The sequence below is a fragment of the Indicator indicator genome, chromosome 19 (genome assembly GCF_027791375.1).
Source record: "Indicator indicator isolate 239-I01 chromosome 19, UM_Iind_1.1, whole genome shotgun sequence".
NCBI lineage: Eukaryota > Metazoa > Chordata > Aves > Piciformes > Indicatoridae > Indicator > Indicator indicator.
Genome location: NC_072028.1, coordinates 12992632 through 13005608, shown reverse-complemented (window position 1 = coordinate 13005608; position 12977 = coordinate 12992632). Strand labels below are relative to the sequence as shown.

General features: G+C 41.8%; 1 protein-coding gene across 1 annotated transcript; it reads left to right on the top strand.

Moving 5' to 3' along the window:
* Nucleotides 1–726: 726 nt before the first annotated feature.
* On the top strand, nt 727–12001 carry CCNE1 (cyclin E1). Its single transcript, XM_054389695.1, has 11 exons — nt 727–740; nt 853–940; nt 1193–1261; nt 7484–7626; nt 7706–7841; nt 8606–8752; nt 9543–9638; nt 10475–10609; nt 10704–10815; nt 10917–11074; nt 11879–12001. Exons 1-11 carry the CDS (start codon nt 727–729, stop codon nt 11999–12001), a joined length of 1221 nt encoding a protein of 406 aa, XP_054245670.1.
* Nucleotides 12002–12977: the final 976 nt, after the last annotated feature.

Here is a 12977-nt window from a genome sequence, read left to right as displayed (position 1 = left end):
CGCGCCCCGCCCCCCCTCGCCTCCCTGCCGCCGGCCCGACCGTATCCACCTGCAGCGGCCGCGCGCGCTGCGGCTCCTTCCGCGTAGGCGCCATCAGCCACGCCCCCGGCCAGGCCCTGCCCCGCCACGCCCCTGTAGCCCCGACGCGGGATCGCGGGATCCCGCGCCCTGCGGCGCCCGGCGCTGCTCCCCTCAGGGCCTGCCGGCGCCCCGCCGCGCCCCCCGCAGACCCCGCCCCGGCCGGGCGCCGTCCTCCGGCTCTGTACGAGGGGCCACGTGTGCGGGCGGGCGGGGAGGCGGCCTCGCGCCGCGCGTTTAAATGTCCCGCTCGGCGCGGGCTGTGCTGTGCGCAGGGACGGGAGCGGCCGCGCCGTGAGGCAGGAGGCGCCCAGCGGAGCCCGCCCGCGCCGCGCTCCCGCTCTGCCCCTGCGCGCCCCGCCAACGCCGCTGTCGTCCGCTCGCCCACCGCCCGCTCTCGGCCGGTGAGGTCTGGAGCGGCGGTGAGTGAGTGAGACTCCGGGCAGGGGACAGTGGGCGCCTCTGCCGCCTCCGGGGTGCCCGGCCGCGGGGCGGGGGGAACCGGCGGGGCCGGCCCGGGGCTGCGGCCGCCCTTTCCGCGCTGTACGCCCGCGCCTTTGCGGCCCTTTGTGGAGGTTGGCGCCCGGGCCTGCTCGGCCGCTCCCCGCACCGCTCTCTGCTCGACCCGGCCCGGCCCAGACGGGTATCATGCGCCGGGAGAGGTGAGTGCTGGCTCCGCCGTACGTGGGGCCCTTGTAGGCCGAGGTCTCCCGTTAGGCACCCTGGGGGAGACTCCCCGCGGACGGCGCGCTCTCACCTTTTCTCTCTTGGCAGTGACTGCGTGGAGGAGAAGGCTCCCGCCAAGGGGGAGCATGCCGAGTGCAGCATGCGAGCCCGCAAGAGGAAAGCCGATGTGGCCACGGTGAGTGAGGCCCCGGGGCGGCCCCGTGGCCCACCCTGGTGTCCGCAGGCCACCGCCTGTCTTGCCGGCGGGCTTGGCCTCTGGGCTCTCGCCTCCTTTTGTTGGGTTGCTGGGGGCCATGTGGTGGTCTGGGTGTTAGGCGGGCAGTGGTCTGGGAGACTGTAATCCCGAGGGATGGGGTGCAAGTCATAGTAGCCAAGGGCTGCTTGTCCTGCGTTTTGTACTCCTGAAATCATATATTCCTTTTTGTAGTTCTTACAGGATCCTGATGAAGAAGTTGCCAAGATTGAGATGACTAGAAAAAAGCAATATGAAAACCAGGTAACTTATTTGGCTATAGATAATACTCGTGTAAACTTACTTTATTATTACTTTGCAGTGCCTCATTATTATTGCAAACTTGGTGCAATAGCTATCAGTCTACCACATGCTGTATAGCAGTGGGCAAAGGGAAGTATCAATCTTGGCTGATAAAAAGTGCAAAACATTTCATATTGTACAGGTTGCTTTGCAGTCTTTGCAAGAGATGAGGCCTGTTCTGGCCTAAAATGTATTAATACGTGAGTATATCCATCTGTCCTGAGAAAGGCTGCGGCTTATGAATGCCTTTAATGTGCATTTAGGCCTACATGGAGTTATTCTGTATTGACCTCTTTAGAGAGTTGCAAGAGTAGAGTCACAATTTTACAAGACGTACCTTGCAGGCCAAAGCACAAGAGATTTAGATATACAACCTGAATCATCTTTTGAGATGATTTTCTGTTCAGTAATGTCTCTCCTTGCATATTGCCTTGGGAGAGGAAAGATCCCCTTCCAGCATCAGCTTCATTGCTACTGATGAGAGAGCATGAGGTTCCTGATTAGGACCTTGCAGTTTATACTAGATGCTTATGCAGTGGTAAAATAAACTTAATTTCTCTGCAGAGCAGAGGGATTGTTTCTGTACAATCACTTACCTGTGGAAATCAGGTCTGCAGTGGAGATTAGTAGTGACCATTGCCAGTTTTGTCAATGAGACATTTTGAATGGTCTGAGTTATGATAGGAAAACTTAACTTTAGTACTGTCATCCTGGTCCCTTAGTGCCTTTCCTATAATCTTGGAATCTTAGGTACTCGTGCTGTCTATATTTGCTCAATGTCGGTATGTGGTATTGAAAGCAAAATGCTTTTGTACATTGGGATGCCCACTCAATAAAAACAGAGTAGTGTGTTTTCGGAGAGAGGTTTGTTCCTCTAATTTTTTTCCTCTATACACACACATGCCTACTCAGACACTGTCACTAGGACTTCAGCCTGCTAATGCATGTGCAGGGTGATACTTGAGCTGCAAAAGTCATGACTGGGGTGTGCAGACTATATTCATTTGGTACGCAAGGCTATGCATAATGTGGCACATCTAACCAGAAGTGGCAGCTGGAAGTTCTAAGACTAAAGTGCTACCATAACAGATGGGCATCATTGTTTGGAATGGCCTCTGCTTGTTGCAACTGTGTATACTAGTTATCAGTCAACATATTAAGCAGGGCTCAAATGGTGAGCATTTAATGAGGGGATCTCTCCTTCCCTTCTGTCTTTCTTTTGTGCAGTATATTAAACTAATTTCTCACTTCTGACAAGGAAGAGCTGCCTGTCCTTCACAACAGCTCTCTCCTTCACCCACAGATTCATTCAGTTTGAGCCAAGCAAGGGCTTCTTGTGTTTATTGCATAATAATAAAGTATTGTTAAAAAGCCCTCAACAGGGACCTAATTTTACCTTCTTCTGGAAGGACAGTGGAAAGAAACATTAAATATTTTGTGCACATTGACTTTCAACTTGAAAGTAGATAAAGACTTCCAAATTTTTGTTCTTGTTTATGTTCCTGGCCTAGTAGCTGTTCAATGTTACTTCTGGAATCCTAGGTAAATTAAAAGTTAAGTAATTTAGGCCACAGGTAGCTCAAGTATTTACTTGAGAATTTTTCAAATTATGCTTAGGATGCTAGTGGGATTTGGCCCTTTGATTCTCAAAACTGTAAATAAAACCAGTACCTGTCTATCTCTCCGTACATAGAGAAGGGTTTTTGTTGTGACAAAGTAGCCAGATTGTTACAGATCTGTTTGAAAAAGCTAACATTTGGCTGCACAGCAGCAGCTCTTCAGTCTATGGTGTGACACAAGCTATTCTCTGATATAAATTGCCATGGGCCACTAATGAGAATATGTTTACGGTTCCAGCAGCAGTATAGTAGGCCTGTATGATAGCCAGTGAGATAGTTATTCTGTTGAGGCACAACAATTCTGAAATGCAAGTAGCCATAAATTCACTGCTGCCTATATCACATGACTTCTACATTAAATAAATTTACTGACACTAGTGTATGCACAAGGCAAAATATCATAGTCACATCCCACTTTATGACATCTTCATAGTCAATTCATTAGTTTGCGTCTGTTGAACATAAGGCCTGAGTTCTTAATTAGGGTGCCATTACCCTTTGTGTTGAAATGGTGGCTATATCATCAGGTTTGTGACAGGAGAATATTGCATAAATTCTATGTTTGATTTTAGAGAACTGGCACTGCTTGTAATTCTCCTAGCAATTCTCATATTAATGCTGCCTGCTTTCTGTGAACAGATACACTTCTAAGGCTCCATGTAAAACAAAATTCATCTAACTAGATTAGAGTCATCTGTGCAATTGTGATACAATTTACAAGGCCACCTCTAGTAGAGAATTGAATTTAGAAGTTAGTTTCTGTAGACTGACTAATGTTTTAAAGTGAAAAGGAGTGAACTCTCAGGAACCAGTTTTGATCAATTTCTCACTAAACCTGTCTCCAGAATCCACTCTTACTGTTGTCAAAATGTTCTACTTAACTGGTTTGAAAATAACCTTCAAAAAGTTCCTTTAATTAGTCTATGTTATCTTTGAAATACCCAATTAAAAAAAGGAACCCACCTCAAATCCAGCTTAAAAGTCTTCAGATAAAGAATGCAAAGTATATCCATAATTCAGACTCCTTAGAGAATTAGAAGTAGCAGAAGCTCCTATGCTATTCAGAAAGAATGGGAACAACTTAATGTGAATAGTTCTTCTCTTTCCAGTTTAATTCTGGAATTCCCTTTTGGTGGCAAAGAAACCCCGTATATTTCAAACTAATGCATCCTTATGACTGAAAAATAGTTTTGTTTTTTTTTTTTCTGATGGACAAACTAAGGCTGCAGTTTAGTAGCTGTTATTGATGTCTCTCTGGTACAAGGTGCTGTTTTTTTGGGTGACAAGCAGATGTGTTCCCCTCCTGTTGCTCTGCCTTTGCTTCCCATGCTGAAAGTCTTTTGCCTTACTGTTTGAATGCACTTTTGGGTAACACTCTTCCTCTGCTTTCATGCTGTCCTTGCTCTGACCTGTGTAAGCTTGTTCAGATGCCTCCCAGCTCATGCTGAAATGCATGAGCCTCAGCAGCTTGTATTCCTGTATGTGGCTGCTTCAGTGGAGGCTCTGCCCATAACTAATAATCCAGTTGGACACCACATGCTACATTTTGTGTGACCTATATATGCTTGAAAGATGTCCAAAAGATCTGTTTAAACGAATATTTGATATGTTGGTGAATCACAACATGCTGCAGAAAATTGAAGTGAGGAACATCTGAGCTTTAAAAAAAGAACACCTACTTTTGAACTCTTGGGTTTTGTTTTGGAGCTATATGGGCTTGACTGCTCTGATGGATGACTTCTTTGGTTACCTACCTTCTACCCTTTTTGGTGCACCTTCTAATGAGCCTTCTTGTGTCCTCAGTTCAAGTTCTTCAATCAGTTGCTATTTATTGGGTCTGAGACACAAAACTGTATCTTTGATCAGTTTTAATCCTGTATCTGGAATATTGCTGTGGGTATTACCAACCTGTGTTATTAGCCCTCCATATAGATTTGAAGAGGCAGTTTTCCCCACTAATTTTTTTTTTTTTGGCTTGCATCCTGCTCAGCTCTCATTTGCCTCAGAATTAAGTCCAGGACCATGGGATTTCCTGCATTAGGCAGCACAGATTCTCTGAATCTCTTACTTTTTGGTAGTTCTCTTTGTTTTAGCTCTGCAGGCCCAAGGGAAGCTTTTTCATGGTTTCCTCCCACCCTCCCCATCTTTAAACTGTTTCTTCTTCTAGTGGTGGCTCACATTTCCTTCCAGTTACAGTGTAATGTAATGTAGTTTCTTGATATAGTCTCTTAGTTTTGGTTGAATGTCTTGTTAAATCTGCTTTAAAGACTCAAGAGTTTGATAAACATGATCGTTTTCTCAACCAAAATCTATGCCACAGCTATGGTGTTCTCTTAGGTTAACTCAGAATCCTCTCTCCCTTCCTGGTAGCTTCTTGTTTTTGCGGTCCCTGTGCAGTTGTTTCCTCCTTGTCTGTAGGTAAGCTGTATCTTTTTCTGTTGCTTGCATGTTTCCCCCAGTTACCTTGATGAGTGATATTGCCTAGTCAAATACTTTGTTTTCACTTCTCAAAATACATAAGAGGCTCTTGACCCTTGATTTATATTTCCTTACAGAAGATTGTTGATGTTGCTGCAGTGTAGCATGTGAGGTGTCTAATTCAGTTGAACTCTGTGGAGTAGGTCCCTTGTCCTTCAGAAGCTGCTGGTGTAGTAGGCACCTTTAAGTAGGTATTATGTAATATACTGCTTTTCTGTTGGTTTGCTGATTAACTGATAAGGCTGCACTTCTCTAGAGGCTGTTGGCAGCTGGGCTTGCCATGCAGTTTGGAGGACAAAGTATGGCTAAAGTCTAGTTTTGATGCAGGACAAAAATTAATTTAAAACAATGTTAATGTGACACTTTTTAATTTGAACTTCAAGCTTGTAAGGAATCAAATTTTTAAGGTAACAATACTATTGCTTCTTTTTGTCTTTCCCTACCCAAATTAAACCATGGCACGGCTGGATATGTAGCCATGGTAGATTTGCATGTAGAACTCCAAGAAGAAAAACTACCCATCTGTGTATCAGTAACTCAAAAGTACAAAGCAGTCTTAACTGTGAGTCAACTGTTAAATGTGGGTTTTGTTTCATAAAATCAGTGGTTTCTATTTCTGAAGCTGCTGCTAGGAGGTAGCCATTTTGCTGGAAAGTGATACCATTTGTAGCAAGGACAGGGTAGAAACTCAGGTGTGGAACCTTCTTTTAGAGGGAAAATTTAATGTAGAGCATTTTAATTGTTAATACCTAATGATTCTTCTCATTTTTAATTTTTTTTCCTTGAAGCATATTATTAATCCTGTTTAGAGAGTTCTGTCCTTTCACTGCTGCAAAGCAGATCAGTCTGTAGCAAGATGGCTGATTTCACTCTTAAGCAGAAATACTGGATTTTAATTTGCTTAGGCATGATGACATGGGGCTGGCTTTGTATTCTATCACAAAATAAAGCAATTAGTGTCTTGCAGGAGAACTGTGTGAAGCATACACTAAGGTCCTGTTTAACAAAATTAGCCAGAAGAAAAGTAAACCTAAACTTAAGTTCTGGGCCAGAGTAAAAGATATGGGTGAAGCATTGGTATTTGTTTGCAGAGTGGCGAAATTCTGTATATGAAACGGCCAATTTGATACTTTAGTGACAGTTGCTTAACATGTACTTGCTTTGTTCTGGAAACAATTGGATCATAAATGCTTATTTTTTGTTTTCATCTCAGCACTGCAAGATGAATAAGTAAAAACAATTCTATAATTTACTATTTTGCTTTGTTCATTGTTGAGTGTATTTTACATGGAACCACAGCTTTGGGTTGTCTTTGGGTTTTTTTGGTGAAAACAAAATGCAGCATGACAATAGGAGACTATGACTTGGATATTCTTCCATGAAGTAGTTGTGGCTCTTCAAAAAGAGAACAGAGTAAATGTTCTTCAACCGTAGCTGCAAGCTTTCTCTGCTGTGAAAGTAAGCAACACGCCCCTGCTTGACACCAGTGAGGCCAGAGAGTCCAGTTCTGGGCTTACCAGTACAAAAGAGAATATACTGGGAAGAGTCCAGCAAAGGGCCACTTTAGAGATGATTAAGGCACCAAAGCATCTTTCCTAGAGAGGCTAAGGAAGCTGAAACATTATCCTGGAGAAGACTTGCGGAGATTCTGTTAATGTGTGTAAATATTTGAAGGGAGGATTTAAATTAAGCCAGGTTCTTTATAGTGATGCTCAGTGATGGGACAAGAGGAGATGGACAGAAATGGAAGCACAGGAGAGTTCCTATGAACATCAGGAAATGTTTAATTTTGGGTTTTTTGTTTTTGTTTTTTTTTTTTTTTTTTTAGTGTGAGGGTGATCATGCACTGGCAGGTTGTTGAAAGAGGTTGTGGAGGCTCCATCCTTAGAGATACTCGAAAGCCATTTGGCTACTGGCTATAGGTGGCCCTATTTGAGCAGCAGGGTTGGACAAAATAACTTGTGGAGATGTCTTCCCACCTCTGACTGTGCAGTTTAAAGAGATGATCATAGTTTCTTTACAATTTCTTGTCTTACTCTTACAGCTAAAATGATTATTTTAAAAGGCAATTAATTTCATTCAACAGCCATCCTGGAATAATGTTCACAAGAATGCCCATATGCTGATTCCTACTCCAGATAAAGATGATGATCCAGTTGGTGTTGATTACTCTCACTTTACACATCTAAGTGTTGTTCCAGCTAGAGCTTCACCGTTACCAGTTCTAGGGTGAGCACTGCTCCATTTTGCTGCTTTGTGTCTGCTCTTTGTCTTATGATTTGAGACTAAACCTATTGATCTGTCATAGCTGGGCAAACAGAGAGGATGTATGGAAAAACATGATAAACAAAGAAGAGAAGTATGTAAGAGAGAAACTTTATATGCAAAGGCATCCTCTTCTGCAACCTAAAATGAGAACAATCCTTCTAGACTGGCTAATGGAGGTAAGCTTTTCTGTGCTTGTATTTCAAGTGTAATTTTGTTGAAATGTACTAATAACTGTCATAAGTATGTTTCATGATCTGTACATAACCCATTTAGCCTTAGACACTCATCTTAATCTTAAAGTTGAAGTGGCATTAAACTTAAAAAAAGAATATGTAATATGTTGAGCTGATGTACAAACTGACAACATACTCTGGTAATAATTTAGATTGATAGTGGATAATAATCAATTTGTCCCTAAAGCTCCACCATGTAGGCTTTTTAAGGTCACAGTGCAGATAAAAGCTGCACAAATGATTATGTAGGAAAATGTGGTTACTTAAACCAGGTGCATCTCTCAACCTCTGCTACTGACATGTAGAATGTATTATGACTCAGTATGTAGTCTCTTGCTGTTTGGAGGACTTGGTAGCATAGTCTCTGTGCTTAATTCTGAAATATGTGGGACTTTTCTGTTGAGGTGCTGGAATGATGCATCTTTGCAAAAATGAGGAACTGATGTTCTGACACCTTTAGAACATGTGCTTGCATTTCCTAAAAGGATTTTCACTCTGATCTCTGTTTTGGGAGTTACTGTAGTGGCAGTCATGTTGTGTCAAAGGCAACTTTCACTTGTGCTCTCAGTTAACATGTTACTTCAAAACTGCAGTGAAGCAGAAAGCTGATATAAATTTCTTGTATACCTCTTGCCTTTTTTAGTACATCTGTAGCATCTGGTTTTGACTCTGGCACTGTTCTTGACCTTTGTAATCTGCCTCTCCAGGTCTGTGAAGTCTACAAGCTTCATAGAGAAACTTTTTATTTAGCACAAGATTTCTTTGATCGATTTATGGCAACACAACAGAATGTTGTAAAAACACTATTGCAGCTTATTGGTATCTCTTCTTTATTCATAGCAGCAAAGCTTGAGGTAAGTATCTCTAGCTTTACTTTAAATATGTGAATGAACAAACAGCATGCCTATTTTCACTAGATGTGTTTGGGCAGGCTTTATGGAGTTGCTATGTCTTCAGCTGGGAGTGAGAAAAATCTTACTTTTCTTTTCAAAATTCCTCCTACTGTTTTCTTGGAAGTGGCTAAACTTAAGACAAGCTAGCTTCACAGTACATCTTTTAAGGATGTACTAACAGTTTCTAACATTTGTTTCACTGTTAGAATAAATCTGAAGTTTGTAATTGTGGTTGCCAAATGAGTTTTTGGCTGGCTGCTGTATAGAGAGACTACTTGTTACAGTTCTGTTAGTGGAGTATCTGCTGGATCATAGTCTGAGCTATTATTTTACTGGAACAAATTGGACTGTTAAAATACATAGTGATTTTTAGGTTCTTACTTGTTTGTCTTTTAGGAGTGCTATCAACCTATTCTCCTCAAGCAAGACATAAAAGGCCTTTTCTTTAGGATGTATAAAAAAGTCTTGATGGAAGTTAGGATAGTGTCTCAGTGATGCTGTAGTCAAATGTAATGTGTGTTGTACTGAGTCATCAAGAGTGAAAGGTGAAGGCTATGAGCAGAACAGTTGACTAAAAGATCTGTATTGAAGGCAAAGTAGAACAACATGATAGGATGTGGAGGTTGGTTATTTTTTTCTTTCCCTCCTTTTTTGAAATGCTGAAGTAGTGGTGGGGTTTTCTTTTTTTGAGGTGCATGAGACCAATAACAGCCTATTCCACAAATTTAATACTTGCTCTCTTATCTTTCAGGAAATTTACCCACCAAAGTTGCATCAGTTTGCTTATGTTACAGATGGAGCTTGTACAGAAGATGAAATTCTCAGTATGGAACTGATCATTATGAAGGTAGTGTTTCAAAGTGGAGTTAGCTCTACTTTAGCTTTTTAAATGTACAGCATAATCAGACTAAACTGTGTCCAGTTCTGGGCCCCTCAATTTAAGAAGGACATTGAGATACTTGAACGTGTCCAGAGAAGGGCAACGAGGCTGGTGAGAGGCCTCGAACACAAACCCTACGAGGAGAGGCTAAAGGACCTGGGATTGCTTAGCCTGGAGAAGAGGAGGCTCAGGGGTGGCCTCATTGGTGTCTACAACTACCTGAAGGGAGGTAGTTGGTTGAGGGGTTGGTCTCTTCTCCCAGGCAACCAGCACCAGAACAAGAGGACACAGTCTCAAGCTGCGCCAGGGGAAGTTTAGGCTCGAGGTGAGGAGAAAGTTCTTCATGGAGAGAGTTGTTAGCCTTTGGAATGTGCTCCCCAGGGATGTGGTGAAGTCACCATCCCTGGAGGTGTTCAAGAGGGGATTGGATGTGGCACTTGGTGACATGGTTTAGTGGTCATGAGGTCTTGGGTGACAGGTTGGACTTGATGATCCTTGAGGTCTTTTCCAACCTTATTGATTCTGATTCTGTAAAAGCAGAGATCCTCAGTTAATCCTAGGTTTTTCTAATTATAAAACAATATAGACTAGGTAACAAGTGAATTAAATCATCCACCAGTGTGTGTATATTAACACAATGAGTTGTTACCCCACCCTATCAGCAGGAGGAGGCACAGGAGAGGATTATATTTGTGTTTCAAAGATGTCTCAAACTGGAATTATTCCAGATCAGAAACTGTAAAGTTTTATAGTTGAAGTTACAAACTCTTCAATACTAAAGTCTTGTGTGTCTGTTCTTTCAGGCTCTTAACTGGAACTTAAATCCACTGACAGTTGTATCATGGTTAAATATTTACATGCAAGTTGCATATTTAAATGAGTTTTATGAGGTATTGCTGCCACAATATCCACAGCAAATATTTGTACAAATAGCAGAGGTAAGACTGATTTCTTCCTTCAAATGCTGTTTCACTGGGGAGAGGGGAAAAAGTGTTCTTGTGATAGATGTATTAAAATCCTGTTGTCTTGTAGCTCCTGGATCTGTGTGTGCTGGATATTGGATGCTTGGAGTACACGTATGGAGTACTTGCAGCTTCTGCTTTGTATCACTTCTCCTCATCTGAGCTGATGCAGAAAGTTTCAGGTATTGGCATTAATAAACTAAGTCTAGCGTTAGTCTACTGACTAATATTTACAAATGTTAAGTCTTTGTTCAGGCAGATGAACATGTGTCTTGTCTTCCAGGCTACAAGTGGTGTGAGATAGAGGAATGTGTCAAGTGGATGGTTCCATTTGCGATGGCATTAAGGGAAGTAGGAAGCTCCAAACTCAAACACTTTAGAGGTATTGCTCCTGAAGACTTGCACAACATACAGACGCACATAACCAGCTTGGATTTGCTGGTATGTATATTGAAGAAAAAACCTGTCTGTAAACCCTACATCTTGTTCCTTCTGTGGTTAGAACATACAGTAAACTTAACTGAAGCACTATCAGTTTGAGACTGAGTGAGTGTATGCAGATGATAAAAGGCATAAGATTGTACTCCAGTTGCAAAATTCTTGGGACAAATACCTGGCTTCTTCAGTATTTTAGTTTTAAAAGGTGATTGATTTAAGCTTCTCATCTCAAACGGGAAAAAGGTTGCCCCAGAAATCAGCAGCATGTTTCTACCCTTTGGGATGCTTCAAATATTGTATGTTACACTTTTCTTTCTAGGAAATAACCGGTAATGCAACCTTGTCTGTAAAAATGAAAATAAGATCAGTTTCACATGATCTGTCTCTGGGACTATTCTGTGGCAGTCATGCTGAGAATTTGTGCAAGAGTGGGTTTTAGGATGAGGAACTTGCGCAGGATCACAATCTTGTCTAACAAATTGTAGTAATCTAAGCTGTCAGGGTTTTGGTGGTGTTTAGTTTTAGCTGTGGTAGAAGTTAAAGCTCTTCCTGTTCGTTACTTCTGAATTTTGCTTTCTTGAGGATACAAATGTCATAATGTTAAGCATCAGATTCCAAAAGTTTAACACTGACCTCTTGGTTTGTGTTCATTAACTGTTGGTACTGCATGATTTATCAGTTGCTCTTGGGGGGGTAAGGTACAAATATGCATTTCCAGATTATCAATCTATCAAGTTACAAAACACTGAATTACTGATCTGTTGTAAAGATACGCTGAAGAGATTTCCCCTTTTCCTGTGCTTTCAGGACAAAGCTCAAGCAAAACAAGCCATATTGGCTGAGCAAAACAGGACTTCACCTTTTCCCACTGGTGTCCTTACACCACCACAAAGTAGTAAGAAACAGTCTTCTGGACTGAAGCCAATATGACTTTAGAAACTGTTGACAGTTTTGCTGAAGTGCCTGTTCTGCTGGTTCTGACTCCTGCTCCATTACAGAAATGCTGCCAGTAAAGTTCATAAGCTTTTATGGAATTTGAAAAGGAAACCTTACTTTTTTGTGACAGAAGAGCTTTTCTATTTGAAATATTTTTATTGAACATTAAAGTATTTTAAAGAAATGGATCAGCTACACCAGCCACTTATAAGAACACCGATGAGTGCTCCAAATGCTGCTATGGAGGGTTATGCTTGATGTGACCAACTATTCAGAAAAAAGGGCTTGAAGTTTAGATTATTTACTGTGCCTGTTTGTCCTTTGGATAATCTGCAGTCATATTGTCCCCTGTTGACAAATGGGCAAAAAGTACTGTGGAAGACAATGTTTCAAGGCCTCTTTTTCAAATGGTTTGCTTACAACTTGATGCCTTTTAAAAACTTCATTGTAAATGCTGCTATGTCTCTGTATCCATTTTTAATAAAAATGCTGTCTAAGACAGCTGGTTTTATGTATATCCCTATTTTTTCTTTTAATTATGGTCAGCTAAAGTTTTTCAGACTGTGACCACTAGTAGTGTGGGAGTTGGGGATAAATGTAGTAGCTATGGCTTTATTTATTTACCACTACTGGCTTACCAACTATAACTTCCTTTCTGGATACTAAAGTAAAATTGTCATGTTGGCTATTTGGATTTTCCTTAGCCAGATGCAGGTGGCTAGGGAGGGGATAATAAACATGACAAGTCTATATGGAATCCTTCCACTAGACACTTTAGTGATCACTGTATTGGGAAATTCTTGAATCGGATTGTCTGGATTGTTGTGCTAATAGCAAGAAGTGATCAGTATTAAAAGCCTACCCTTTCTTAAAACAATCATTGAAACTTTGGGATTTTGGTATAGTCTTTGACAACTAAGTGTCTGGATTCTGGAGTGATATGTGGAATGGTGTGTGTTGTCTGAGAAAT